Genomic DNA, 27,606 nt, shown 5'->3' with positions numbered 1-27,606 from the left:
CCGCGGCTTATAATTATGAGTTTGGAGTGGTTTGTCGTGTGTTTTATAAAAAAAGAAAATCCTTTTTACGACTGTGCTGTACTCCCATCCCATTAGGTTGTCTCTGTTTTCCTAGCACATTGTCTCGGCCGTTCGTTAGTAGTGCCATCTTGTTTTGCAAAAAAATACTGTTGGGAGACGGGACAGACAGGCATACATACATGCGAGCATCGTTCAAAATTCATTTATTTCGTTTTGTCCGATGTCGCACCGCGGCACACACGCATAGCGTATTTTTTTTCTTCGTCTCTTCTTTCTTGAATCATTCTCTCCATCTTCTTCAGAGTTTGCGCATGTACTCGCTTGCTTGTGTGCAGGTGTCGGTATCCTTGTCCTCTATACTCGGAACTAACTTGTTCTTGTCTTCTTTTCTTTTTCGTATTTTTACAGAGGTATTCTTTTATTATTCTTCATAACTCTCTTGTATACTGACATTGCTACTCCTGCCGTGTACGCGCGCGCCTATGTGTCTATGTGTGCATGTGTAGGTGTGTCTGAGCTACAATGCTCACGTCGCAAATAGAGTGCCTGCCTGCCTGTCCATCTGTTTCCTCCCTCTCACACGCACACACATTGTTCATAGACATACACACACCCCCCCTTACTGTCACACTTCCCCGGGTTCAGATAGATGACATACTTACCTAGGCACTGTGACGGCTCCTTTGCGACGGTGTTGATGGCGGTGGCCTGAGAGTGGGAGCGGGAGCGCAGGGTTTCTTGCTCTTGCGTCTGTCTGTCTGTCTTTCTTCTCTTTCTTCACATGCCATGTATTTTGCTATTTTTGTTTTTGGTTGCTTTTTTTTTGCTACGGGATTTCGTGCCAGGTACCTAATCACGTACTTGACTACTTACCTGGCCACACACTCAGTTGCATTACACCATGGCGGGTGTCACGGTGGAGCATTCAATGCCACTGCTGTTGTTCCCTGTGTATCTACGTGTTGATATATATAGGTACAGGTGTATATACATGCGGGCGGTGACGGGTGTGTTGGGGCGGAGTCGAGATAAGTAGGCCCCCCCCTCATTCCGGGGAGGACCAACTCGATATGTCCGAGTACCCCCGTCTCAGGCATAACCTGTCACCAATGGGAGGAGGGGGCGGGGAGGCGAGAGGGTGGTAAGTAATAGTAGGTAAGTAACCTTGCGCAGGAGGTTCGTATGTTGTTGTTGTTGGGCAATTGCAATGACGGGCCAGGGAAATATCGGTACACAGTACACGGGTTGGTTGGCAAGGATCCAAGTGTTCCCTCCCAAGTTCCCAAGACGAAGAGAATAGCCTCGGTCCGGAAACAAGAGTCCCTTCCCCCCACACCTCCCCTCCGCAAGAGGCGGTTTCCTGGGGTTTTGTATTTTGGGTATTATCTTTTGTTGTACATACCATGGGCTAGGCTCCCAAGGGCTACGAAGGTTATTCTCGCTTTCCTTTCTAGTCTTAGTCTTGGTTGACGTGGTACCTTTGTGGCCGAGATGAGGTGGGTTCTTGTTTTGTTTTTTGCGCGTCCCTCGTTTTTTGTTCATACGTAGAAAATGTTTTAGTCGTAATATCCGGGGCCGCGCAAAAGAGGTTGCCAGCCAGATGACAACTAACAGATTCTGTTTACTTTGCACCCTCGCCTCTCCTTTTTTCTTCTTCGCCTGCCTGTGACCTTTCTACCTTTGCACGACGAGCACATGCTCTTTCTCCCATTCCTGCTCTTTTCGGATATATGGATGGGCATGAGCACGACTATAGCACAAGTCACCAAGGCAGTGCAACTCAACTTTAACCTTTTCATTCTCAGTGCGAGCTGGACATGGACATGGACACGGTGGTACAATGGTGGTACGACAGTGCGAACTGCTCCCGTCTCTCTCGTCTTGTTATACCTACCGGCGATCCCACACCGCACGGCCCGCGTTGTCCGGATTCTTATTCTCCCGTTTATAGAAAGGAGGTTGAGGAAGTGGAAAGACGGTCGGGGATTAAAATGATGCCGCGTGTACACCAAGGTCTTGTGTGAAGAGGAAGACTAGGATTGGAATATTCCTCTTGCTCCCGGCGTAACGTTATATGTTCCATTCGCGTTATCGCCGTGACCTAGGACGGGCTCAAGACCAGAAATGTTCTGCTCAATCACGCCATAAACACCTGCTGTCTCTGTCGATCGTTGCCGATGATGGAATACGGACATGACGTGTAAGGGACAAGAGCGCGTCGAGTCCTGTGTGTCGTGGGTTCCAACGCAACACGATGAACTTGCCTAGTACGTCTCTATCAAATTCACTGTGCTCTGTTGTGTTGTAGCATGACTCTAATTTACGTCTTGACGCTACTGAGTGGTCACTTTGTTTACGCACACTCCTTTGCTCACCTGAATCAGAGTTACGATACAGTGGGGAATGGTCAAGCGTACAGACTACCGGTTCCCCCTTAACATTTCCTGTAGGGTAGAAATAACATAGTCAAGTAGCAGTTGTATGTAGGACAAGTATAGAGATTGAAAATTTTCGGAAAGGTGACAGGCTGAAGGGAAATAGATGCACTGGCGGCGCTTTGAGATGATAGAAACGTGGCCCCCTGAGGTTTAGATGTATGCTTTTCACTCAATGGGAGCTAAGATATCCTCTTTGAAGTATCTTCAACGGCATAGCACCAGTCTTGCGCCAAATCAACCTTCCGTTTCGCCAACGGGAGATTGAGCTCCAGAATAAACAGAACCGGTTTCCCCTTACCAATAATCAATCAACTAACAGTGACCGCATCCACATACGGATATGACAAGATGTTAGTGTCCCACGATGTGACAGAGATGACGGACGTGATTCAATCCCAAATTTATCCGCGAAAAGAACAGCCTTGTCTCCGTCAGGAGCTGTTATTTGTTTTTATTGCTAGCTCCGAGGGGACCTCGTGGCAAAGTCTTACCCCCTAACGGGCAGCAGCGAGACAGGGACAGAGACAACCTCGGTCTCTAACAAACATGGGGGACACACCCACACCCACACCCACACACATCACGCAGCCGGGTCTTAACATTGCTCCTGTGTGAGTTCGCGACAGCAAGCACCAGGTGATACGGCGCAAACAAACTCTCGATACCCGAGACATGGACGGCCCATGACGGCACACCAAATTCGTCTAGACGAGAAACACCTGCGAGAGAGCCCGCCAACGCCTTTCCTTTCCCCAGCTACCCGCACGAGTCCATCACCCGGGTTTCTAGACAGCCGATGTCTTACTAGGGATTGTTCGCCCTTTTCCTCCGTTTATCTCCCTTCCCCATTAATCCCAGCCTGCAATACGGCAGCTAGTGACCCCCCTTCTGACAAAATCCTTCCGGTTCCGGTATTTAGGCTCTTCCGTTTGTGCACCAGTCAAGTACGATGGCTAATAATGCACTCAGAAGACTATATGGATGTTACGAATGTGAGAAGAAAGGAAGGAGGAAGGAGAAGTCAGCAACTCTACCGAGTAAACGCCGCATGGTATAGGAAAGTAGCCACAGAGAAAAGAAGAATACTGTCGACACAGTTGTCGATTCTTCGCCAAATATACCATTTCCCCCGCTGGACGAGAGAATGAGACATAAAAAAGCAGGCCACCTAGATATCCTCAGATTGCTGCAATACACAACATGATACATCTCTCCAAATGCATTTCCCACGACCATGTAAATATAAAACAGGTTAAATACCTACCCACCGCCCAAGCTTCACGGCACGAGTAAACAAAATATCCGATCAAGGAGTGAGAGGAAGGTAAAATAGTGTGCGAGAGTAGGAGATAAAATAACCTACCCATTTCCAACCACTCTCTCTGTCCACAACAACCCTCTCCTCCAGAGCCTCACCATCAGATAGACAGATAGCCTGAGATGCGCCCCCCCCCCCCAAAGAAAACAAAAAAAGAAACATCAAGCAAGCAAGCCTAGTAACCAGCAACAAGAGTATTGAACCTTTGGACCGCCATCCGCCAAGCGGCGGGCGGACGGGCTTGGGACGGACCAGGGAGACAACGCGGCGGTCGAGTCAGTCTGATCTGATGAAAGCAAAGTGTAATAAAGGGGCAGGCACCCTCACCCGCCCCAAATAAACTCCAAAACCCATGGAATACCCACAACACAACAAAAAAGACAAATAGTATGAAACCTTATCGTACCCGGCATTAAGAGAGAGCATATATTATTCTGGCTATGTCTGAAGGTGACTGTCTTCTCCCTTTTTGACAGCACAGTGACTAAGAATAGAAGGACAGAAGAAGGGAGAGAGGGAACCAAATCTCCCGGAACCCGGTTCCCTGTTTGTTACAAGTAAATAGACTTCCTCGCGGGGAAAAGTACCGCAGCGTTTCCCGCTACTATCCCCTTGTTTAGGACTGTTCAAGCTACATTTGCTGCTGCGTCTATTTTCTTCCCCTTTTTGTCTTTTCGGTTATAAAGGAGTAGTCAACACGATTTCATTGTCAAGCTGAATACGACTTGCAATCAAAGCCTCAAGCCTCGAGCCTCGAGCCAGAGAGTTGCAGACTCCTTGGGATGGCATGTAGCATGTAACTACTTTCAGTAGGAAGGTTACCGAGCCGATGTGTGGCCGGGTAGGAGTAGGACGGGTCGGATCCCGGGCCGTGCTCGTCTGTCTGTCTGTCTGTCTGTCTGTCTATCTGTCTGCTAGCCAACCAGCAGCCAGCTAGCAACCGGCTCCAAGTAGGATGGTGACGTTGAGGACGAGCATGGCCAGCTGATTAGCAGCGGCATGCCTATAGAGTTAGTGTTGAGTGTATCGCGCTCCGGAGCGTGTATTGGCGGCGCGGAAAGAGGCTACTACAGCACAAAAGTAAAACACGCTGCGTAAGCCTCTATTCGATGACTGACTGTATCGTCATCTTTTCAGACAAGGAGAAGCCAGCAAATGAGACATGTCGGACAGCGTTGCTCCAAGCCGCAAGCGAGTGTCCTATTTAGACAAGCAGTGCCGGCTGTTGTCTTCAACCCGAAGCGAGCGACATGCCGGCCCCTCTCCTTTCCCAAAATGGGCTCTGGAGGGGGTGTGGTGCGCTGTCCGAAATTTGAAAGCAAGGACGAGAACCAGTGGCAGCCAACGACTGGTCTAGAGCCGATCTACGGATCCAGAGGCAGACGAGGCCGTCCGGGCCGATCATTGGAGGATAATATTCACTGAAAATCTCCGTCGTCAGCGCGCTCTCTCTCTCTCTCACACACACACACACACTGAGGTCGCGGTATAGAGATCGACCCCAGGAAGAGGCTACAAAAGGTTAGGGAGCAAGAGAATCAGATCGACAATCCGAATCACGGTTGCCGACCTTTCGATACTTGTGGCGTGTTAGCACGTCCTATTTTTATAGACGTTTGAAAAGCAGTGTTGATGATCCGCGCAAAGCAGAGGGCACGCCCCATTTGTCTGTCCTCTGGTTCGCAAGCAGAGGCCGAAGCCAGACAGACTCTGGCCATTTCTTGCCGCACCAATTCGCTATGTTTGGGGTACCTACCTAAGCAGGCGGCTCCATTCCCGCGAGTGGATTCTCTTGTTCGAGCCGGCGCTGGAAAGGCTGGCTGGCTGGCTCGCTGGCTGGTAAAACCCTCTAGAGTTAAGGTAGCTAAGGCACTGACTGTACCGAGTAGGCACGGTCCTTTGCATCGTAGTCAGTCCAAGACAGGAAGTGCGCGGCCGAACCGCGGGCCAACCGTTCGGAGCCAATCTGGGACACATGGGGCCTTCAGTCGCTACCAAAGTCGGCTACCCTGTCGAGGCGGCCGGGCCGGGCCAGGGCGAGCATGCTGCTGTGGCTTTCTTTTCTTCTCTTTTCGTCTTATCTTTTTTCCCCGTCGGCCCTGCACAGCGCACCCCCCCTCGTCTCGTCTCAAAGTCTCTCAATCCGCGACATTCATCCGATTTCGAGCAAGCCCACACCCTAGGGCTCAGTGTGTTTGCCCTCATGGCTGTTTCCTATCTCGTCCTGTCCGGTCCTGTCATGTACTGTCCTGTCCTGTCTGTCATGGGCCCCTGGGAGCGCCCGCACCCGCGCCCGCGCCCCGGCTCGCTGTGCTCAATGTGCAGTGGTGTGCAGTGTGCCCGGCGGGCGAGCGTGCTCCAGCAGCGTGCAGCGTGCTGAGCTGTCCAATATGAGGGGGCCCAGTGTAACGTTAGGTAGGAATGGCGCGCTTCGGGGCAGAAGCAGTGGCAGCATAAAAAAAGGCAGAGGGCGGGCAAGCCCTTGTCGATCCCTCCGGGTCGCCGCAAACTGCAGCTCCCAACTCGCCGGTAACCATGCCATCTGGTGCAATGCACGGACGTGCTACTCGGGAGAGGGGGGGGGGAGGGGGCCAGTTTGGGAGGACTCGGGGCGAATGAGAACTCGGCCCTTGGGGCTAAAACTGGTCGACAATGTACGTGTGCCGTCATCCCTAATGCGCACAATTTCGACAGCCCGCCGCCAGACAGTCCAATCACGACGCTCACGGCATCCGTCGTCACTCTTGTCAGCGTAACAGGCATTGATATGACCCCCAAGTTGTAGTTGAGTGCCCCCCTCGCCGGTCGGTCGCGAGTCGACGGTCGTGCTAAAAGAGGAGAGAGGTAGGTTAGAGCTAGGGCCCGTCTTGGGTGTTGCGTCTCGACGAAATTTCCCGGCCACGAGGACCCAGGGGGAAATGACAGTCATGTGCATGTCCCCACCAACAGCATGCTCCAGCGCCGGGCGAGGGCGGGCTGGCGGGGGATAGGAAATGGAGGGGGGGATGGGATGGATCTGAAGATTGGTCGCACCAGGAAGTAACGATAGGCAACTTGAGTGTACCTGGGTTTACTGGACCCGCGTCCACAATACCGATGTATTGTATGCACATACGGACGTACTATCATGGAGTGTAAGGTATGTGCGTGCTGAACATACATGCATACCAACTCCACACAGCGAGCGGCTGCAGTCCAACGAGACAGAGAGAAGGCCTCTCCGGAGCCCGCCCTGGGCAGCTGAATCGAGATGCACGACATGACATGATAACGAGCCAGCTCCGACGTCAATAGTCGTAGCCCAACCGCGACACACTATCCGTTTTGGCGACAATGTTGAATGCAGCCCATGATGAGGAGGTTGCCGAAAAGAGACGTTGAAAAGGCTCAATTTATTCATGCGGCAGGTGCGGCTGCAAGGCTCATGGGCACCGACATGCTCGACATGGGGAGAAGGTGGGGAGGGCGGGCTGCACATCAGGTCGCGTCGAGCTCGAACCCAAAAAGAGAAGGGGCAAGGCCAATCACCCACATCCGGGGCAGGCATATCCCTGTTTTGTCTTGGTGGTAGCAGACACCAGCCAGCCATGGGAAGCCGCCTCCGAGTCTGAAAGCAGCCTCTCCTCTCGCAAGAACACTCTGCAAACAGGTCCTGTGCTGTGCTGTGCTATGCTGTGCTGTGCTGAGCCGGCCGGCACCAAGACCAAATCCAAGGCTGACGGGTCCATCCGTTCTGGACTCGGGGTGGCGGGCATTACCTACACGCTAGCTAGGCACACATGTTACTAGTAGTATATGTACGTACTACGGAGTATTGCTAGTCCCGTAGAAGATATCCGGGTTTTCATGATATTCACCCTAGTGTAGATACCTAGGCACGATTGAATCTAGGCCCGCTTTCACCCGTTATTTATTATTTGGGTTTCGCTCGACACCTAGTGTTACTCAGCCATAAACTTACAGCTATAGGCACTGAATGGGGAGCTACTTAGTACGTAGGTGGACTAGCATAGCTATGCTTTCAAGTTCAGGAAAGGTTAGGTGAATGTGGTGGTTATCCATTCAAAGTCCCTTACTTTCCTTTTTCTGGTGTGGCGTCTTCCCAAGCTACGGTCGTGAAGAGGTAGCGTGGAAAGCCGCGGGGCCAGACGGAGTTTGGATTAGTGTGTGAATACCCTCGTAACAGGGCTTCAAGGGGGTTGGAGCTTGTTGGGGTAAACATGCACAGGTGGTCCTTGCGTTCCCCGAATGTAACCTACGAAGCCTTTCTGGGCAAGTGGGGAAGGCGCCGGCGGCGGGAATTGAGCTGATTGGCGTCAAAAATCCGTTGAGAGCCAGTCGTCGAGAGGCACCTGATAGCTGATAGATGTTCACCAAGAGACAGAGAGAAAGAGATGAGAAGAGAAAAGAGAGGACGAGAGGGGGCCACGCAAATGCAAACAATGACTGATCGAGCCATGTCACTGATTTAGTATCGGGTTAGACATTTCTTTTTAGGAGTGAACCCGTCTCTTGGGCATGTGAAGAACGTGCATACCCCGAGGGACTATCGTTCTATTAGATCTTTCTACTATGTATATTTTAGCGTCCTTTTTGACGAACCTCCACGTGGGTGGGCCGGGGCTTCTGTCAGGACGGGTTTCCATCCTACTAAAGTTAGTATTCCGTACCTATCTTGGTTGTTAGTCATCACGCACAAAGTTCCCCAACAAACAATAAAATGCCAACATGTCTAAAGATCCAATGGCGGAATGTTCTTGCTGTAAAAGGTGACAAGACCCTCCTGCTCTCAGGAATCGTGTCTAACATGCCTTACCTAAGCATCGTGCCGTTGCCAGCCGTCCGCTCGAGCCCAAAGCTTGACTTCCAATTCCCGGAGGCTTTCCGCGGAGGTTGGGGCGGTGCCATTAAAAACTCTGCTGCAGGTTCCCGACCTCCGTTGTTGGCAGCCCACGGTACGGGCGGTGCGGGCACGGACACGGATACGTTTCCGTTACGGATACCTACGGATATTAGCTCGACGGATAACATTAGAATGGTGCTGTACTCAGTAGTTCAGTTAAACCACAGCGGATAATAAGGTACCCTTTTCCATGGTACGTAATGTACGGAGTACATACCTACCTGAGGCATCCCACTCCGGTTTTGAGCAAACCCGTCGGGCCTAGTAGACCGGTATAAGCTACGCGCCGTATCGTCGGAAGCTCCGTTCCCGTACGGGCTCATTGTCGGTCACGACTCACGACTGCTGGTAACCGACACCGAGCGAGTCTGGTTATCCAACTTCGAAGCCGCAAGTCAAGCTTCAATATCCGAATTCAGAAGCTTCTTGTCAACAGCAAGCAATCCCGTCCTGGTGTCGCCTGTCCCCACTCCATGTTAGCCCGCACGATGCCACCCGTGATCCCTAGTTTATATTACCACAATTAAAGGGCTTGTTGTCAGGACCCCAGCGTACTCAGCCAAGGATACGACATGGGATCTGGTCAGTGCCATTGATGCTCGGGGGCCATGCCTGGCGCCCGAGGGATCGACTAATATGCGCGACACGATGTCACCTATCTTGTCATTGCAGGACCGCGTTTCAGAAGCCGAAAGAGAGAAGTCAAATTACTATACCGAATCGAGATTTGAGATGAAAGAAGGGTGAACGTTTTTTTGGCGGCCAATCGGGGATTCTGTCAGCATCATAGCGGACTCGGCAGCGGCGTCTAGGTACTCGTCTTCATACTCGGTATCCGTAGACTGGACTAAGTGCCATGTATCTTTGCTCCTGCAGATGACGTTTAGTATATGCGGCCCGACAAATGGCCTGTTAGTCGCGTCGCCCAGTTGCCACTCAACCACAATGTTTATCCGAAGCATTGGTATTGCCGCATTCGCTCGCCATAGGTAAATAGAGAAAAAAGCCCTAGAACCCCGAACGATGTTAAGGTGTGAGACTGCGGGGAGTTGGCGATGACCTATCAAGAAGCTGCTTTTTTTCTTTCACTTTTATCCAGTGGGGAGAAAAGCGCCCCCCTTTTCACTTTAGCATGAGTACTCGAGCGACTGCCACAGGAGATAATGACTGGGCAGACGTATAAAACACTTCCACATAGGACATTTGTTCTCCTCTAGCGGCGATGCGGACGTACGACGTCAAGTAAGGAGGTAGCAAGCACCCCGAAACCATCTCCACTCCGACATTTCCCGATGTTGTAGAGATCAGATCAAGAGGCGAAGACTCTGAAGAGCAGCAGGCTAGTTGTCAAGACTAGCACATATTGGGGCTCTTTGATCATCCTGGAAGGCCACTTATCCATTGGGTTCAGTTTCTAACAGTACGGATACTCCGTACGGAATCTGGATTCTTGAACCGCTGTTAGAGAGTGACCATTCCAGGCCGATTCGAAAGCCAAACAGCTTCTTTCCGGGAGCCCTTTAAATTCCGGAGTCCGTACGTGATCGGTCCTCGGTTGACCATTTTGCGCATCCTGAGGCTCGCATGAATGCTTCGAATTGGGAGGGGGATGATCCACAACTCGACGCCGGGTTAAAAAGATCGACAACGGCACGCCAAAGATCAGACGAATCGGTTAGAGTTAGGTGGTTAGGACGAGTGTTGCACAAATGGGAAATACTCGAGCAACCCATCCAGTCATCTACCCCCCCTTTTCAGCCCTTCAAGGGTTCGCAACCAGCGTGGGTGAGCTCGACAACATCAGATGCGTCAACACAACGGCTGCTCGGTCGTAGTTCGCAGGAAAATGCATGGAAATTGGGAAGCAAATGCATTAAATGCGCACTGTCGGCGGCCGAAGAAGCGAGGGAGTAGGGACCGTTAGCCATCGACACGTCCGAGACCAGAAAAAGATGAAAAGAGAAAATGAAGGCAATGAAACAGATCGGAAAGCGCCATTTCTCAATGTCCAGCCAGCCAAGGACGCCAAGCAGGCACTGTACAGATGGACGACCCTTTCTTGAGCGCAAGGCATTAATTGACGAGGTCGATCGCGCCCGACTAGGATCTTACGGCGCGCTTGCCGTCGGAGAATTGAAAACAATCGGACGATATTGCGGCGTACCGGCCAGTGTTGCGTTGCTGGGTCCTCCCCGAGTGAGGCAGAGCTAGCGTTCACGGAGGGGAGACTGAATCCGAATCGTAGATAGACGAGAAGCCTCATTCGTGTGTAGGATTGACGGCAACGTCAACTAATACCGCCCGGCATAAGCAAGCATACTATGTAAGGAGGTATAATAGTTATTTCCGCTGCTATAGCAGATGTCAATGTGCCTTCAGAGCCGCCCAGGGTTTCCGTCACGCACGCTTCCCTGACCCTGACCCCGGCGGGCTTAATGAGTCGCCGCTCGCCCTAGAAAGAAAGCCCTATCCGAACAGGTTTCGCGTGTCTCTGAGCACGTAATTTCATGTTCGCGTTCGTATGCACGCAACCTAGAAGAGCTGGACGCCCGTCTTGCCCAGCAAATCACAGCTTGCGAGTGACCTGGAAGCGCTGGGGCGCACATGACAGTCCGTTCATCCATACCTCCCATGCATACGGTGGAGGAGCTTGCAATGCTTTTCGAAGCATGTTCCTATGAGACCTTTTTGTGCCCCGCCAGTCGCCGGAGACAGGTGCTGTCGCACCCGAGATTCCAGTGACGCCTGAGCCTGTGGGCCACACAACGGCCGAGCTCTTTTGCAATGCGTGAGGTGCCGTAAGACAGCATTCAAGACTTGTGCAGCCAACTGCGAGACCGTCCCGGCTCGATGACGGGGGCAAACTCGGTACTGGACCCCTTCCTGCTGGGTCGACATTATGCAGCCACTGCATGTCGCTTCCGACCTTGGGCCCGCTGTCTGGATCTCGGTCCATCATGGATGGACTCCCTCGGCAGTCTGAAGGGTGCCCACATGTATGCACGAAGTACCTCACTGAGGAAGTAGTGTATACATGTACGACTATTCCGTATATACTTCGTACGGAACATTGCCCGTGCACGGCCCCAGCCAAGTATAAGAGACTTGCGGGGGTGAGGAGCTGGGCCATCTTGGAACTTCCACCATGAACGGCGCAGCTGGTCTCAAATCGGACAGGCGACCGAGCATAGCACCAGGAACTGAGGCAGCAGGCAGGTAGGAAGGCATGTCGGCAATCCGAGATTTTCAGCCGGATAGGAGAAGCCATATGGAGTACTGCGTACATACACGGCAGCTTTTTCGGGCGTGATTGACGGGGTTGGTCCTGTCTACAATGTTTCTTTTCTTCATCAGCTTGCCCGTGCGTGTCCCATATGGGCCGGGGAGAAAATGAGGGACGAGGCAGAGTGGAGAGATGGGAGCATTGAGAGGTTTCGGAAGGTTTAAAGATACCAAAGATGTCAGTGAGGCAGCTGGCTGGCTGGCAAATCACGCCTTGGTGTTAGGCTCTTGATTGAACCGGTGGCCGGCCAATGACATTGCGAGCCACCGCCTTTTCGTGAAAGTGAGTGTGAACCGCGAGACTCTTGCTTGCTTGGAAAGAATCGAATCGATACACAGACGTGCGAAAGTGGGTGGGTGGGTGGCATGCAGTACGGAATACCCGCATCGCGTTCCATTTCACCATGATTTGCATATGGGGAGGGGCCGATAGGTTGGGCTTCAGACACACACTGCGGCCGAAGCACTAGAACTCATTTGATTAGGAATGGAGAACCGCATGGAAAGCTTGTACCGTGGAACATACCTGGTAGCGAGTGTCCTTGGAATCGCGGACCGGCCTGCACGATCAAGCCTTCGACTTCCCCAACTTTGGTCCGGCGCTTGGACACCCATTATTGATGACAGGTAGGTCGCATTTTCCTGTTGTCTTGCAACTCTTGGCTTCACGCAACGCTCTGGTCTTTCCCGTCGTGGGGACGAGGCTAGACGGACCCGACAGCTGCTCGTCTCCCACGTTCCATCCTTGCAGGGGTATCCTTATTTTCTCAGTTGGGCACTCCGTACTTGTATTCGTAGTTCGTTGTGTCTACCGGTTATTAGCGTCCATAAATTGCTGATCGGCCTATCGTGAGGTGCTTGAGGACAAGTTAGGTTGCTCTGGGCAGGGCACTGGATGAGGTGAGTATTCCACTTCCTGAGTGTGTGTCTCAGTCTCGTTATAGGTATATAACACACATGACCGAATGTTCCATGCTGGGTCGAAATAGAAAGAATCTGCCACCTTGCGCGCTTCCACACTGGTCGGGGGAAGGAGGCTTCCATGCGCTTGCCGGCATGAACTCGAGACTCGGAGGTACCTTCGTTACCTTACTTGGTGCAGGTCGTACATACCTAAACCAAACCTCAAGCTGCCACAGCGTGGGATGCTCCCTTCCGTTTTAGGATGTCTCTGATCAGTAGGTATTTTGTGCCTAGCACGCAAGAAGGGAAACCGCAACACAGCAACGCTTGGACTTGAGCGTAAAGGTTAGACTTGCTCCCAGAGTTGCGAGGCAGGGACGATTTCCCATACGTTTTCTCCTTCACGACTACATTATGCACTTGCCTAAGGTCCATCGGAGTCACAACGTTAAATTCTAGCGAGCATCGAAGACAGGGAATTGTTGCGGGCAGGCACAGTGCTTCTTGGGTAGGTACGAAGTTGGTGGTGACAACCTTGGCAAGAGCAAGTGGGTAACCCCAAGTCTAGACCCTCAGCCCCGTCCGTGAACATGCGTACCTGCCTATGTAAGGTAGGTAGGTCTCCATGGTACTGCCCCTTACCTGCCTTACCTACAAGGTAGGTACGGTAAGTGAGGTGGTAGTCACGAATACAGCCTGGCGAGCTTCAAGGTTGTTTTATGATCTCTGCATGCATTCTCCCTCCCGTTCAGATCCCCCTTTCTTCAACTCGAAGCTGCAGAGAGCTCGGGCGTGTATGTATATACATACGGAACGCAGGCTCGCATATCATATCTATTCTTAGACTTCTGCAATGGCGTATTCGTGTGCTTCCTCCTCCATCCGACAGTCACGGAACAGACGTCATTCACCTCCTCAGCTTCTAGCCGAGCCGCAGCAACTCCAGAGACTAGAAGCTAAGTGCCAGCTGTGCCTGAGACACGAGATGCCCGCCGAGTCGACACTACGCCGAACAGAGCTTGTCGGTTGCTTTGCTTGGTGGAGCGATTCGTTCTTCTCCCGGGCCCGCCTACTGTCCGCCTAGCCTTCTCCATTTGCCAATCTCCCTTCATCTTGGACCCCTGCCGCAGAAGTTGGGGCTCTTGAGACCTAGAAGATCAACAACAGTCAACTCCACTCCCATCCCCATGGTGGTGCGGGCGGGCGGTTGTGCGGGTAGTGATTATTCTCAACTTAGGACTAACACATAAATACGGTACCTGGCCTATACCTCAGCCATAGCCCAGGGCAGCCTCGAAAGTGGAAGTGGCTGCCAGGTGCCCCCTGATTGCGGATCCGCCCCGGTTACCGGTGCCGGTAACGACTGGCGCTGGGACTGGCACTGGCACTGGCACTGGCACCGATGCTGATGAGACTGACACGGACAGAGACACGGACGCACTTCGCGAATCAAAATTACGCTGGAACTGTCACACTGTCTTGGGCGCATTCCTCTGCCCTTTATTTTTCTCTCCTTTTCTTTCTTCCTTCTGTAAGGGAACACGAAACGGTATTGAACGGGGAATTTGCCCAGGGCCCAATAGACGGATGCCATCCTAAAACCGTCTGCATGGTGCGTCAAGGGCTCTTCTGGCTCTGTCTGGCTCTGATGTGCTCGGCGAGCCACGTCTCTACCGCCTGCCCTGCTCTGCTGTTGCTGCTTGCTGGCTGGGTGTCCGCCTGCCTCCAACTCCACTGTCAACCTCGCAACGGCACTGGCACACCTCCCCCCCCTTCCCCAGCTAGCTGTCTCCATGTCATATTAACCGTGGCGGTAGGAGGCGCCCGGGTCAAAATGGAAGTACCCTTTCCCTCTGTTGCGGAGATAGGCTGGTGGTCCTCGAACCCCAGTTGCAGTCTGTGCCCTGCACGAACTTCGAGGTGACCAGGGGGGGTGGCTTGCTGGCATTGCGGTCTACCCTTCGATTAGCTGCCCATCCATGGCCGGCCACCTGCCAGGGTGCCCTGACCTACGGTTATCCTTGCTCCATCCCGGGGGTCCATCTCAATTGCGCCGTCCTCTAAGTCGCACAAAAACCAAGCCAGTGCCACTGACACTAAATCTTTCTTGTTGACTGTCCGACTCTCTGTTCAGGCCAGCCTCAACCGCCCCCATATCCCTCTCGAGCAGCAGCTCCCTCGAGTATCGATAAGGACGAAAGAAAGACGGACGCCCCCAAACAGCTGCTGCTGTCGACTCTTGGGCTCCGCTGCCGCTGCCTCTTGTCTTCCATCTACTCTTTGACGGCTGGGGTCTTTCTCGGGAACTGGTGACGACCTGCAGCTCTCCGACTACTAACTCCTCCACCAACGCTCTGCCATCGCACCAAGCACTGCACCGCTGCATGCTGTACTACTGAGTCCCCAAGATCACTGAGGGCGGATCGCGCCTCACCATCTTGTCCGACTTGGCGCGCCGAGTTGAGCGTGTTGCCGCTCCTTCGCCCAGGCAGCTGGCCCGTTCGGCCGCATCACTCCGCCACCCCGTCCTCAAAAGGGACGGTGCTCGAGAATCCAACAAGTGCCAAAGCATCTCCAAGGGCCCCTCCCATCCCTTCTGGCGCCCCTGGTCCATCGGAGAAGATCAACGCACTGACATTTCAGCCCTTACCCCCGACTCCGTGCGACTCCCGGCCAAGGTCTCGGCCGACTGCAAAGGCAACAAGACGCCGCCCGCGCCCGCGCCCGAGGCTGGACTATCCCCGGACTCTGACGACATCAACAGCCAGTCCGCATCGTTGCGTCCTCCACGCACCGGGTAATGTCGGCCGTCACCCTTGTGCACGGGGTACGGTTTGGACGCTTGCCTCCATCTGCGGAGACGTCTCTGCTGGTTCGGACCACGCCGATATCTGTCAGGAGGAGACACCTTGAAGGTCGGGCCCCTTGCCTCGTCTCGGCAGAGTCTTCTCCATGCAGGCGGTAGACTACTGTGGCGGCGATTCTCGTGTTTCTCTCGGCAAACGCCGAGGCGTATCAGACCTGGCGCGGTTCCCGCTCGACTTGACTTGGGCCAGAGCAGACTCTGAGAGTGCTGCTCGTTTGAGGAGCTATCCTTCTCCGCCCATGTCAGGGTCCCCACCGCTCCCCCCAAAATCAAGCCAGGAGGCCGCCGAACGAAGTCTCGAAGCATACCAAGCGACTACGCACGATGTTTATCGCGGGATCCCGGCGACAACACGGGGCGACGAGAGAGTGCAGGCGAGCGCTCCGCTTCCTCCCCGGCCGTTCCCCCCTGACGCGCCGGAGCGCATGCCGTATCCGTTTTACCGCTCCGAGGGATCGGTGAATCGGCCTCTCACCTATCCCCAGCACCACCCACAGCTTACGCCCCAGCCAACATATCTACCAGCTCCTGGGCCTGGAGTCACGGCGGGACCTCTGCCCACACCGCAAGCCTATCCAGTGCCGCCGCACCACCCCATGCAGGAACCCATGCATCAGACGTCGCCAAAACCGCAGAGAAAGACAAAGGGGCATGTGGCTTCCGCATGCGTGCCTTGCAAGAAGGCTCATCTCCGGTGCGTTTACCCCAATTGCGCTTCCCCAAGACTTCCGTAGCGTGAAACACTGACAATTGGACAGATGTGACGGTACGTACCGCGGTCTATCTCCAATTCGTCGCAATATAAACAGAAGGGAAAACCCGGCTGCAGGTGGGCGGCACTGATCCTGCGGCGCCGCGGCTGTCATCTGTGGAATTAATTGACATCATATTGTCAGACAGTTCCGGGGACCTTTAGGCGCAGCACTGAGCAGGGCCAAGCACCAGTGTGTGACGCGACTTAGAAAAGCCGCAGGACACCCGCCCCTTGCCCTAATACCCAATCTGAGAAGACTCATTGGCCCCGATAATTGAGCCATCGAGCTGCAGGAACGGGTGGAGGCGGTTCTCAAGCGAGTTCCCAGAGTTTTGCGTGTTTTGGTCCGAAAGCGGCACGTTCTATCTGGGCACCCCCCCAATATTCTCCTCTGTGGATGATGACGCCCGGGCTGCCCGACTATGCGTTGAAGGGCACCTGAGCTCTCGGGACGCCGGCCCGCTGTTTCGGAGTGTGGTGGGATTGGCACAAACCGCCGACCGCCCTTGTGACGTCCTATTGCTATACGATTTAGCCATTCATGGTGCGTCGTCAGCAAACAACAGTCCAAGGCCCGCAACATGGAATCGATGTTCAGGTCCCATCAGTGTGGAAATCCAGTCAACCATGGATGCTGCTCCGGCATTGTTGGTAGGAAGTGGGAGAATCCCTCGCACCAAGTGCAGCCATGTTCACGCTTCTTTCTTCTTGTGAAACGGGAAGCGCAACATGCATGGTCCAGTGATCGGTTGTTCTCGGGCTTCCCGTTTCGACCTTGGGGCACCAGTATCCGACTGCCCGTTCTTCCAATCTATTTGCTGACATTTTACAGCACAGCGACCCTGTTCAAGATGCCTGACCAACGGCAAGGAGGAGGCGTGTATCGATGTGCAGCATAGAAAGCGCGGGCGTCCTCGATTAAGAGATGAAAGGGAAGCAAAATTCGACGGCCCCAGATTTGGGAGTGCTGCGGATGCCATGAGAAGGCCTATACAATCTCTGTATAGTCCGGGATCTTCGATTGGTATGGCTTACGAGGAGAATATTCGACGAACACAGTCGTATCGCGTACTGAAATCTCAACCAGCCGAAACAATTGCGCCTAGGTTTCCTGATCGAGGCTCGGTGTCGGATGCGAACATATTTCCTGCCCCTCTATCGATCTCCACGCGGCCTCCTGAGCTAGCGGCGTTTCTAACGGTCGATTTCGAATTTGCAAAGTCGTCGAGCACCTTCCGCGATGCAATAGGCCGACAGTCGTTGAGCGGGTTTAAGCTCGCTGATTTCCTTGCGCCTGGAGACCGAGAGAAGGCGTCTAGCTTGCAGCAGATGGTGCATAACGACCAAAAGAGAAAAGACCCTACCTACCTGCCGCCTATCCTAGGAATGGGGAAGGACGAAAGGGTAATTCAGGCGCTCGGATTTTCCTCGGAAGAGATATCAAGGTATCCCCTGGACTGGCATGAGGTTGTCACTTTCGTGGGTCATGACGGGCAGGCACGACAAGTCTCGATGCAGATGGGACTCGTTAAAAAAGAGTCGGTATACTTTGTCGTGGTTGTACTAAGTCTGCCAACCAGGCAATTTCAGTATCCAACGCCATCGCCGAATCCGAGGGAGATGTCTTACTCGTATCAACCTTTGCAGCAACCATATTCGCAGCCTACTCCTGTCTCGGCCACCTTTGACCCAAGAGGATCGAGGCCGGGTGACGGCGGCTATGGACCACGGCAGGCTGCAGCGCCTGGAGCGCCTCCATCGCTGATGTTGGGACTGAGCCCAGGCCTTGCATCGTCCTATACGGCCTCACCAAGTCGACCCGACTATCCGGTACCAGGCCCTCCGTATCAGGTTCCAAGAAGCGAGCTGCATACAGCCATCCATACGCACCAGGGGGTGCCGTATCAACTTCCACCCATTAGGAACCAACATCCGAACGCGTCTCAACAGGAACCTTCCTACCAGCCCAGGGCCGAACGCTCACGGGTTGACATTGGGGGTCTTTTGGATCGCTCGGGCCCGCCGAACCCCCAGCAGCAGCATCGACAGCAACAGTGACGTGGGACGGGGTTATGGCCGTGATAGGAGGCGGTTCCGTTCAGGTCCGAAAGTTTAATATCTCGTTTGCCTTTTTTCATGTGCGCTGGGGCTCGCTATATTTCCGTTACTTGGCGATTCGCATCTATGATACCAATGTGTGGTTGGCACCTTCATACCCGGATGCGGTGTTTGGTGTGCCATCTGACTCTCTAGGGGGGATGGATGAGATGGGAGGGGCATCATTGGCGTTGGTTCTTTTTTTCCTTTTTTTTTTTTGGGGGGGGGGGCAAGCGTCTCGGATTTCGATCAAAAATTTCTGAATTGTGTCTCGTTTTTCGGTCATGAAGTTGGCAGGTGCGGGAGCCGGAGGCGGAGGCGTTGGAGAGCACATGGGCTTTATCGATTTCTTTCCCCCTTCCAAAGGTTATATCTGCTGGTTTATTCTTCCCTCTCCTCTTTCCTCTCTTTTGGTCTGAGACTGTGACGTGAAGTGACATGGAAGCGTTATTGGGTTGGAAATATCAACATAGCTCGTCCTGGCGGGCCAAGTCAACAGCGCTTGACGGCAATCCATGGTCTCGGCTTTTGAGGAACCCATCCTCGGTCAGCTCGGGGAGAGCTGCTTTTGTGCTTTCATTTCTCCATTGGAAAGGAGAGCTTTACATTGTGGTTGAACGGCGCTGCGAAGAGCGGGATCTCGGGCTGTCGTTAGACTCTCCGAGGTCATCCCAGTTGAGCCTCTTGTGTGTTTGGCGCCCTTCCGGTAACACTCTGTGTCTGTGCTTGTGCGTCCATGTTCCCGTCTGTGTCCGCGTTGCGCTCGCCGCTGGAGGAGGAGAGAATCGGACACATCTGCCTCGTCTTCCTGGATAGATAGCTAGCTGGCTATGGGCTGGGGAGATACCGAGAGAGACGATGTGTAGGGGGGAGTTAATAACGAGAGAGTTTTGAGGGTTTGTCTGTCCGTATATCCCACGTAGGGAGACACCAGGCGTAGCTTCGAATTGCAGGAAATAATCTCAACTGCATGGGATGCAACCTTAAAATGGCGGCGGCGGTGGTGGTGGGAAGGAGAATAGGAACAAGGAAAGAAAGGAAGGGATGGATGGATGGATGGATGGATGAATAGATGGAGCGGTGTCTAGAAAGGGGGGGTTGGGTTGTGCGCTCTTGAGTCGTCTGCCCGTCTGTTTCGGGTTTCGGTTCAGCAGCCGCTGCCGCTGATGCAGCGCAGCGCTGCGCGGTGAAGGGGTGACACCTCAGTGCACACGATGCAAGCTAGGTATCGTAGGTATGTGCATACATAAAAGTACACACACTTGTGCATACATGCGGATTGGGCAGATCATTCTCCAGTGTTGTTGCTAATAACCTGATTTACTTGATTCTAGACGGAAAATATTTCTGGGATCAAGCACCTCGAGATGTTTCAGAAAATCAGTTATTACTAGTAATACTAGGAAAAGAAAGAGAGCAATGGGAAGTCTGTGTCTCTTCGTGTCCGGATTTTGTAACCTTCCGGCCCGTATGGGCAGGTGCATTCATTCATACATCATACATCACCTGAGGCGAATACAATACCGCTGCACTTCGGGTAGGCATCGTAGCTGATGTATGCCAGGCATTACCTCGAAAGACGCTGGGCATCAAGTAACTTAGATGGAAGGGCGCCCAACACCCATTTAGCAACCCGAAGTCGACTTTGGGATCCTGGGTCAGAAACAAAAAGATTCTGTACAGTATGTACAGAGCCAATTAGATCGTTTACCTTGTTTGGCTCATCCCAAAATCGCTTAGGCAGGAACCTGTACCTACTTTATCGCCCAAACTGTCGGGTATTTCCCGCTGCCTGCCCACGACAACATGATGTACGGAATACCTAACCCAATCGCTAATTCAAGATGAGCTGCTGTGGCACCAACTGGACGTGTTGACTGAATGGCATTGCTTTGGTCCGCGAAATTCATCAGCTACTAAGTAGAGCTAGGCTGCCTTCCTTAGCTAAACTCTCAAATACGAATTACCTGCTACGGAATAGTCCAGGAGCTAGAAAGAACCGTTGGACGCAACGGCAGCAACGGTGGTGGCAACCAAGCGCCCCCCCCTCTCGTAAGGCGGTCGGAGATTTGGCTTACCGGTAGATTGGCGCTGCCGATCGGGAGCCAAACATGTTTCGATGGCGCGCGGTCCGATCAACCTACCGTGCACACGCACATTTTATACGATCCACATGCCGTGCGCATGAACAAGAGGCAACTCACAATTCCAAATACCTAACAAACACCAAGTGGAAAGGAGCGCCATTCAGCATGTATTGACAAAAACCCGAGGCTTGCGCCATGGCATTGTCTAAGGTATGGTATCGTATCTAGGTAAGGCAGGTATCCTGGCTTTCTATCGGGGTAATTGTTATTGACCCCATGCTAAATGCAATGAGAGGAGAGACTAAGTGGGTATGCCGTCCGTCGGCTGTCATCCAAAACAGTTTGAAGTCGTCCGAAGTCGACAGTGGATGGGGGGAAAACCCCCACTCGGCCAAAAAGTCAAACGTACGAAGCTGGCAAAAAATGAGAGGAAGAAGAGAAGAAAACAACCATAAGCTCCGGTGGACTTTCCAACAAACCGCCAAACGCACACGAAGTTAGAATAGAGAATGGAGAACAACAACAAGACCCCAAACGACAAATACCTAACCCCCCCGGAAAAAATTTGAGCATCACGCTTCGAGAATGTTCGCGTGCATGGTACGTTTCACTTTCAGAGCCCGCGGCCTGGGTGATCTTCGAAACATTTGTTCGGCCGCCCGGCAAAGGAAACCTGACGCAAAGTTGACCAAAGCAAAAGAGCCGCCATCAATGCCACGTGGGTCAAGTATCATCGTTCTGGCCTGGCTGCTGCTGCTGCTGCTGCTGCTGCTGCTGCTGGGGCTTGTCGTCGCTGCCGGGGTCGATGATGGGACGCTCTCGCGGCGGCATTCGATGCTCCATCGTCAGCGGTGGCCGTCTTCTCGCATCCCTGATCACCAACAAAGCCTCCTTTCCCTTTTCGATGACTTCTGTGGCCCGGTCACGGGGCCGGGTAGTAGTAGTGGCAGTCAAATGTGCATCGGTGCCCAGTCCGTTCGTCTCGGTCTCTGCTGCCGCCGCCGCCGCCGAGACCGCATCCTCGCAGTAGCTGGCGGCCATCTGCTCCAGCTCGTCCAGCATGTCCTCGGGCGTGTCCCGTCTGTCTCGTTTGGTCAGGTGGCCATCCCCGGGCTCGCCGTCGTCGTCGTCGTCGTCGTAGGAGAGGGCCCGCTTCACGCCGTGGGCATGGACGCCGTCGGCGAAGAAGGGGTTGCTCCGCAGCTCAGTTGGGGTGATGAGGTCGATGAGCACGTCCTCGGCATTGGGCCGCTCGAGCTGTGCTGACGTGTATGAAGACTGCGAGTTGGAAGTCGTCTGCTTTCCCGACAGCGGCTCGGGTGTCCGCGAGAGCGACGGTCCCCGTGAAGTCGGTCTCGACCCGGACTGAAGCGCACCGCTGCGGCCCCTAGACCCGTGATCAGATATGCGCTTGGGTTTCAGATTCTGGAGGGCATTTTGCCGTTGTATGCATACCTGTTACTCGTTAGGTCGAGATGGACTTGGACTGATGAATTTGCCTCGCTCTGGGCTGCCTCCGGACTGGCGAGCCGGGTAAGGTTTCGTAGACGGTCACTGGACATTATGGTTGGTCACAGGTGGGCAACTCGGTCTTGCCGTCGTCAGGTTAGCCGAAGGTTGATGGATCCAAGAAACTGTCTGGGAAAGCAGAACAAAAAAGCTGCACGATTGCTGCAAGGCTAAGAGTCGAGAGATGACGGCGGCTTGGCCATGACTAAATAAGATTAGAGAAACAAGAGGTTCGATAGAGCTGCCAGCGTCCCATGTACAGTGGAGGTTAGCCCTCTCCGATGACCTCCTCCGGGGCGTGAGAAACGCCCTGCTTTGCTTTGCTTTGCGGGAGCCCTCCAGTGTGCCTCGAGACTGGTAAGCAGGGCTGTACAGGGCTGCCAGGGTTGCGAGCATGTCCGGGGCCACGAACAGGGAGGGGCGGCACGAGAGCGGGAGCGGCGCCGCTGACCTGCGTCTGAATGCACGCCGCAACAAAACCGTCACACCCTGATCTGATCACACCCCAAACCTACCTTACCTACCGCCCGCTGCCGATTGTGCATGACTTCGGTCTTCCGTTTGCCACTCCCGGGCCGCACATACCTGCCCGACAGTGAATGAGGACCTCTCACCCGACAGCAAGAAATGTACCTGGGTACATGCAACTACAAGTGAAAACTGCCGTACGAATAATGACACTGTGGGTGCGCAAGGAATAGCGAGGCAAAAAGAAGAGAAAAATGATGAGAAAGAAAAGAACAGAACAGAACAGAACAGAACAGAACAGAACAGACCCAGACCAATTCGAGAAGCCAAGGCTAAGGCCCAACCTATGGAAAAGCCAAAGTCTTTCACCAACACTTCCGACAGCACAGCACAGCACAGCAATGGCGCCAGGACTGAAACGGGCCACCCAAGAAGCCAACCAACCAAATGAAAAATGGGCCGACTGTGCCATTGCTTCTTTGCCTTACCGACGAGGACCGAATGCGAGAGAGCAAGCATCTAGTCAAAGGTGTTGCCTGGTACGCCGCCTCTTGTGACATCCAATGCTGTGTGGAAAAAGCAGAGGAGCAGCAGCTGAGATGCAAGGACTGAACGAAAAAAGCACGGAAAAGTGTTCCATGGATGGTGTGGAGGTTTTCTGGTGAGCAAAGAGGAAGAGGGCCAAAGGTGGCTTAGATCCCCCGTCCACTTATTTTTCTGTGTGGGGTGAGAGCGAGCATGGAGGGAGGGGCTGGTGCGGTTCTGTTTTTTTTTCTTCGGGCTTCATACTGGGCCGCCAGGGCCTTCAACTGGCTCGTGCCGTTTCGCCTACCTTCAGCCGCACAGAGCTTGGCCCCCACTATACCCCAGGCGCTGAGCGTTAGGAAGCGCGGCGGGTAAGGCGGGAAAAAAAACGGCCTGAACCACCCACGGCGGATACGCGGGGTAGTTCAGTCCGCTCGCTAGGTTGGCTGGCTGGCTGGGTACGAACTCCGAGGAAAACCATACCTTTCTCAATCGGAATACCGAGCTCCCTTTCAGTACTGTGTTGGCGGGGTTGTTTATTCGGGCTACGAGCGAGACTATAGAAGAAATTTGTGACGGCTCATGTTTAGACCAATTACCGCTATCCTTCACAAATGCACTACCAATGTGTACTGCACTTCGTATGTACTCGACCTAACATACACGCATATCTACTACCTTACCCTACTCTATCTGCTTTGAAGGTATTTGAACTGCAACTCCAGTAGTCAACTTTCTTTAATGCATTGAAATTTGGAACAAAGGAGATTGGTAAACGCCAAAAGTAAGGTACCTGAACATATGGGAGTAGAAACCTGGATATCAAAACGGAAGGACGCTATTAACGCTTGATACCAAGAGAACCCCACAGGGTGCCCTGAGAATATGGGAGCAGAACCCTGGGTATCAAGGCGCAGGACGTCTTCAAGGCTTGATGCAAAGGAACCTCGCAGGGTGCCCTGAAAACGGGACCATGGAACCTAGGTAATCGTCAGGTCGATGAGAATAGCAATGAAAGGTAAAACCCCTTTTGAGTATTTCTGTTCTCCCTAGGTACGGTGTGTAGTACCTCTTGATAGACAAAACACCTTGCCTACCTTTGGTACAGCCGTGCCTTGCCCAGTTTCTGGGGTATCTCCAGCAGACCGACGGCTTACCTAATGGTAGAGGCTGAGCCCGTTGTGATGCGACTTTAGCTTGCCGGGTCTTCAGCTTTTGGTAGGCTCGGTTCCCTCCGGCCAGGCTGCAACCAAAGAGCTGAGGGGAAAAGCAGCTGCCTAAGGACGAGAATTCCTGCGGGAGAGGCGCAAGTGACGGGATTAGTTGAATGCGTCGAGCTGTAATGAGTGAGGCTCTCAGTCAAGGAAGGAGCAACCGTCACTTGACTGCGGGCCGCTGCACGCACTGGCAACTTAGGTTCAGGTAAGGTCAGGTAATACGGTAGCCTTACATCGATTTTCAGCTTCACTAGCATCTCTGGCCTCGGTGAGTAATTGGCATCCTTGCAACCGTATCTTGCATCGGCTCGCGTGCTTGCCAAAAAAGATAAGGAAACCGAACCAAATTTTTTTTGGAGGGGTGAGTTGAATGACTGCTGCTGCCAGAGCCGATTGTCATCAAGCCTAGCCCCTGTCTTTGACCCATCATTTCCAAAGTGTAAACCCAAAAAGCCAACCATGACAAGATGGCCGACACCATGGATGTCGACCTGGACGATGGCCCTCGAGGCGCGAAGCGAAAAGCCGACGAGCTCGATGACAGCAATGCCCCGCGGCGTATTAGGGTGGGTAGTGCATCTGATTGATCGTTGATTGATTGAGCGACGGTGATTGAGCGATTGATTGACTGACTGCGACGACGACGACGAACGAACATTGCTGATTAACAAACTCTACCTCTAGGCTCTTGACCAGGATGTCGTCAACAAGATCGCCGCTGGGGAGATTATCGTCGCTCCCGTCCACGCCTTGAAGGAGCTCATAGAGAACGCTGTCGACGCAGGCTCTACTGCCCTCGAAGTGCTCGTGAAAGACGGGGGGCTCAAGCTGCTCCAAATCACCGACAACGGCTGCGGCATAGATGTGCGCCACCCACCCGCTCCTGCCCGCTCCTTGCACCTCTCTCCATCCACTTCCATCTCCATCTCCACATCTGCCACTACTCGCCCTTATGCCCGTACTAGACTCTGCCTGTTTGCTTGCTTCCTTGCTGGCCCGCTTGCTCACCGAGAAAACAGAAACAAGACTTGCCCATCCTGTGCGAGCGCTTCACCACTTCCAAACTGCAGACCTTTGAGGACCTGCAGTCGATTGCCACTTACGGCTTCCGCGGCGAGGCCCTGGCCAGCATCAGCCACATAGCACACCTCGCCGTAACCACAAAGACACAAGAGTCTAACTGCGCCTGGCGTGCATACTATGGCAGCGGCAAGCTCGTCCCGGCCAAGCCAGGCCAGTCGCCTGACCCCAAGCCAGTGGCCGGCCGCCAGGGTACCCAGATCACCGTCGAGGACCTGTTTTACAACATCCCTACCCGCCGCCGTGCCTTCCGCTCGGCCGCGGACGAGTACAACAAGATCATCGACATGGTTGGCCGATACGCCGTCCACTGTTCTCACGTGGCCTTTTCCTGCAAGAAGCACGGCGAGTCGTCGACCAGCATCGCCATCCCGGCCAACGCTTCCAGCGTTGACAGGATAAGGCAGATACATGGCGGCAGTGTTGCCAACGAGCTCATCGAATTCTCCACGTCTGATGATCGATGGGCCTTCAAGGCTACCGGACTGGCTACTAACGCCAACTACAGCATCAAGAAGACGACCCTGCTGTTGTTTATAAACCACCGCTGCGTAGAATCCTCAAACATCCGGAAGGCCATCGAGCAGACGTACGCCGCCTTCCTCCCAAAGAGTGGGCACCCTTTTGTGTACCTAAGCCTCGAGATCGACCCCCAGAGGGTCGACGTCAACGTGCACCCCACAAAGCGCGAGGTCAACTTCTTGAACGAGGACGAAATTATCCAGGCCATCTGCGAGCATTTACGCTCAAAACTGGCCGCCGTAGACACGAGCCGCACTTTTCTAACCCAAACCCTGCTTCTCGGAGGCTCCTGGTCGTCTCCAGCCGCAAAACAGGCAACGGCAGCCACCCCCTCCAAGACAGGGGGCAGCGATAGTCGCAGGACGCCGAGCCGGCCGTATGAAAACAACCTCGTGCGGACCGATACCAACTTGCGCAAGATCACAAGTATGTTGCCACCTGCAGCGGCCGTGGGGACAGGGGGTCCATCCGCACGGCCAGGCTTGGCCCAAAACGCTGGGGCTGGGGCAGTCGAGTATGAGACGGTGGATCGCGAGGCTACTCCCTGTCGTCTAATCAGCGTGTATGAGCTGCGTGCTGCTGTGCGTGACGATATGCACCACGAACTCACTGAGGTGTTTGCTAGCCACACGTTTGTTGGCGTCGTGGATGAGCGACGCCGTCTTGCTGCCATGCAGGGGGGCGTGAAGCTGTTCCTGGTTGACTACGGCCGCGTCTGCTTCGAATACTTTTATCAAGTTGGACTGACCGACTTTGCCAACTTTGGCATTATTCGCTTCAACCCCCCATTAGACATCCGGGAGCTGCTGAACATGGCGGCCGAGCACGAGAAGAAAAGCGGATCCTCCTTGTCCGGCACGGAAGGCGAGGATGACTTCGATGCTACCGAGGTGGCGCGGCTTGTCGCAGAGCAGCTAGTTGAGCGGCGGGAGATGCTTCTCGAGTACTTCTCGCTCGAGATATCACCAACCGGCGAGTTGCTAAGCATCCCCCTCCTAGTCAAGGGATACACGCCCGCCATCGTCAAGCTGCCGCGGTTTCTCTTGCGGCTCGGGCCGCACGTGAAGTGGTCGGACGAGAAGGCCTGTTTCGAGACCTTCCTTAAGGAACTAGCCTCATTTTACGTCCCGGAGCAGTTGCCCGTGATGCCGGGACTAGAAGAGAGCAGTGGTAGCGGCACTGTCGGTGGTGAGAAGGACGAAGCCGGGCTTGATGCTGAAATTATTGCCCGCCGCACCCATGTCCGCTGGGCACTGGAGCATGTCCTCTTTCCAGCCTTCAAATCGAGCCTGGTTGCAACCAAATCGCTGATGGAGGGGGGTGTCGTCGAAGTGGCAAATCTCAAAGGCCTTTACCGCGTCTTTGAGCGGTGCTAGCTTCGTCTTCATAGACAAGCAGATATTTGCGCTAGAACGCTGATGTAGCTTTACTTTCGACTGATGCTGTACTAGAGGCGAGCTTGTAACATGAATCTTGACGGGTGTATTACGGCATAATGTAATAAATACTGGACAAGGTAATGCTAGAGTGCTTGTAAAATAATATTCGAGCTGGTTGTCTTAAGGAAAAAGGGGGGTTAGTTATACAGTTTGTAGGCACAGTGGGGACTACTGAAG

The 27,606-nt window shown here is 53.7% G+C and overlaps 6 protein-coding genes across 6 annotated transcripts; 5 read left to right on the top strand and 1 right to left on the bottom strand.

The window, feature by feature from the left end:
- Positions 1-3,106: 3,106 nt before the first annotated feature.
- On the top strand, positions 3,107-3,936 carry B0T26DRAFT_701622 (uncharacterized protein). The gene has a single exon (XM_060441602.1). It carries the CDS (start codon positions 3,143-3,145, stop codon positions 3,605-3,607), a length of 465 nt encoding a protein of 154 aa, XP_060298094.1. The 5' UTR covers positions 3,107-3,142; the 3' UTR covers positions 3,608-3,936.
- Positions 3,937-5,306: 1,370 nt separating this feature from the next.
- Positions 5,307-6,405, top strand: B0T26DRAFT_205836 (uncharacterized protein). The gene has a single exon (XM_060433767.1). The coding sequence runs from the start codon at positions 5,410-5,412 to the stop codon at positions 6,169-6,171; it is 762 nt and encodes a 253-aa protein (XP_060298093.1). The 5' UTR covers positions 5,307-5,409; the 3' UTR covers positions 6,172-6,405.
- A 4,689-nt stretch (positions 6,406-11,094) lies between these two features.
- On the bottom strand, positions 11,095-12,074 carry B0T26DRAFT_205755 (uncharacterized protein). The gene has a single exon (XM_060433766.1). The coding sequence runs from the start codon at positions 11,964-11,966 to the stop codon at positions 11,247-11,249; it is 720 nt and encodes a 239-aa protein (XP_060298092.1). The 5' UTR covers positions 11,967-12,074; the 3' UTR covers positions 11,095-11,246.
- Positions 12,075-15,817: 3,743 nt separating this feature from the next.
- Positions 15,818-18,543, top strand: B0T26DRAFT_642510 (uncharacterized protein; the record flags this gene model as incomplete). Its single annotated transcript, XM_060437446.1, has 2 exons — positions 15,818-16,429; positions 17,323-18,543. The coding sequence occupies 2 exons, from the start codon at positions 15,818-15,820 to the stop codon at positions 18,541-18,543; spliced, it is 1,833 nt and encodes a 610-aa protein (XP_060298091.1).
- Positions 18,544-21,085: 2,542 nt separating this feature from the next.
- B0T26DRAFT_205648 (uncharacterized protein) lies at positions 21,086-22,051 on the top strand. The gene has a single exon (XM_060433765.1). It carries the CDS (start codon positions 21,255-21,257, stop codon positions 21,933-21,935), a length of 681 nt encoding a protein of 226 aa, XP_060298090.1. The 5' UTR covers positions 21,086-21,254; the 3' UTR covers positions 21,936-22,051.
- Positions 22,052-24,855: 2,804 nt separating this feature from the next.
- B0T26DRAFT_749607 (histidine kinase-like ATPase) lies at positions 24,856-27,366 on the top strand (the record flags this gene model as incomplete). The annotated part of the gene is made up of 4 exons (XM_060445126.1): positions 24,856-24,954; positions 25,073-25,252; positions 25,408-26,416; positions 26,501-27,366. 4 exons carry the CDS (start codon positions 24,856-24,858, stop codon positions 27,364-27,366), a joined length of 2,154 nt encoding a protein of 717 aa, XP_060298089.1.
- Between the last annotated feature and the right edge of the window lie 240 nt (positions 27,367-27,606).

This window comes from Lasiosphaeria miniovina, assembly GCF_030549165.1.
Source record: "Lasiosphaeria miniovina strain SMH2392-1A chromosome Unknown B0T26scaffold_3, whole genome shotgun sequence".
Lineage (NCBI taxonomy): Eukaryota > Fungi > Ascomycota > Sordariomycetes > Sordariales > Lasiosphaeriaceae > Lasiosphaeria > Lasiosphaeria miniovina.
The sequence above is the reverse complement of the archived record's forward strand: the minus strand, read 5'-3'. Positions and strand labels throughout refer to the sequence as shown.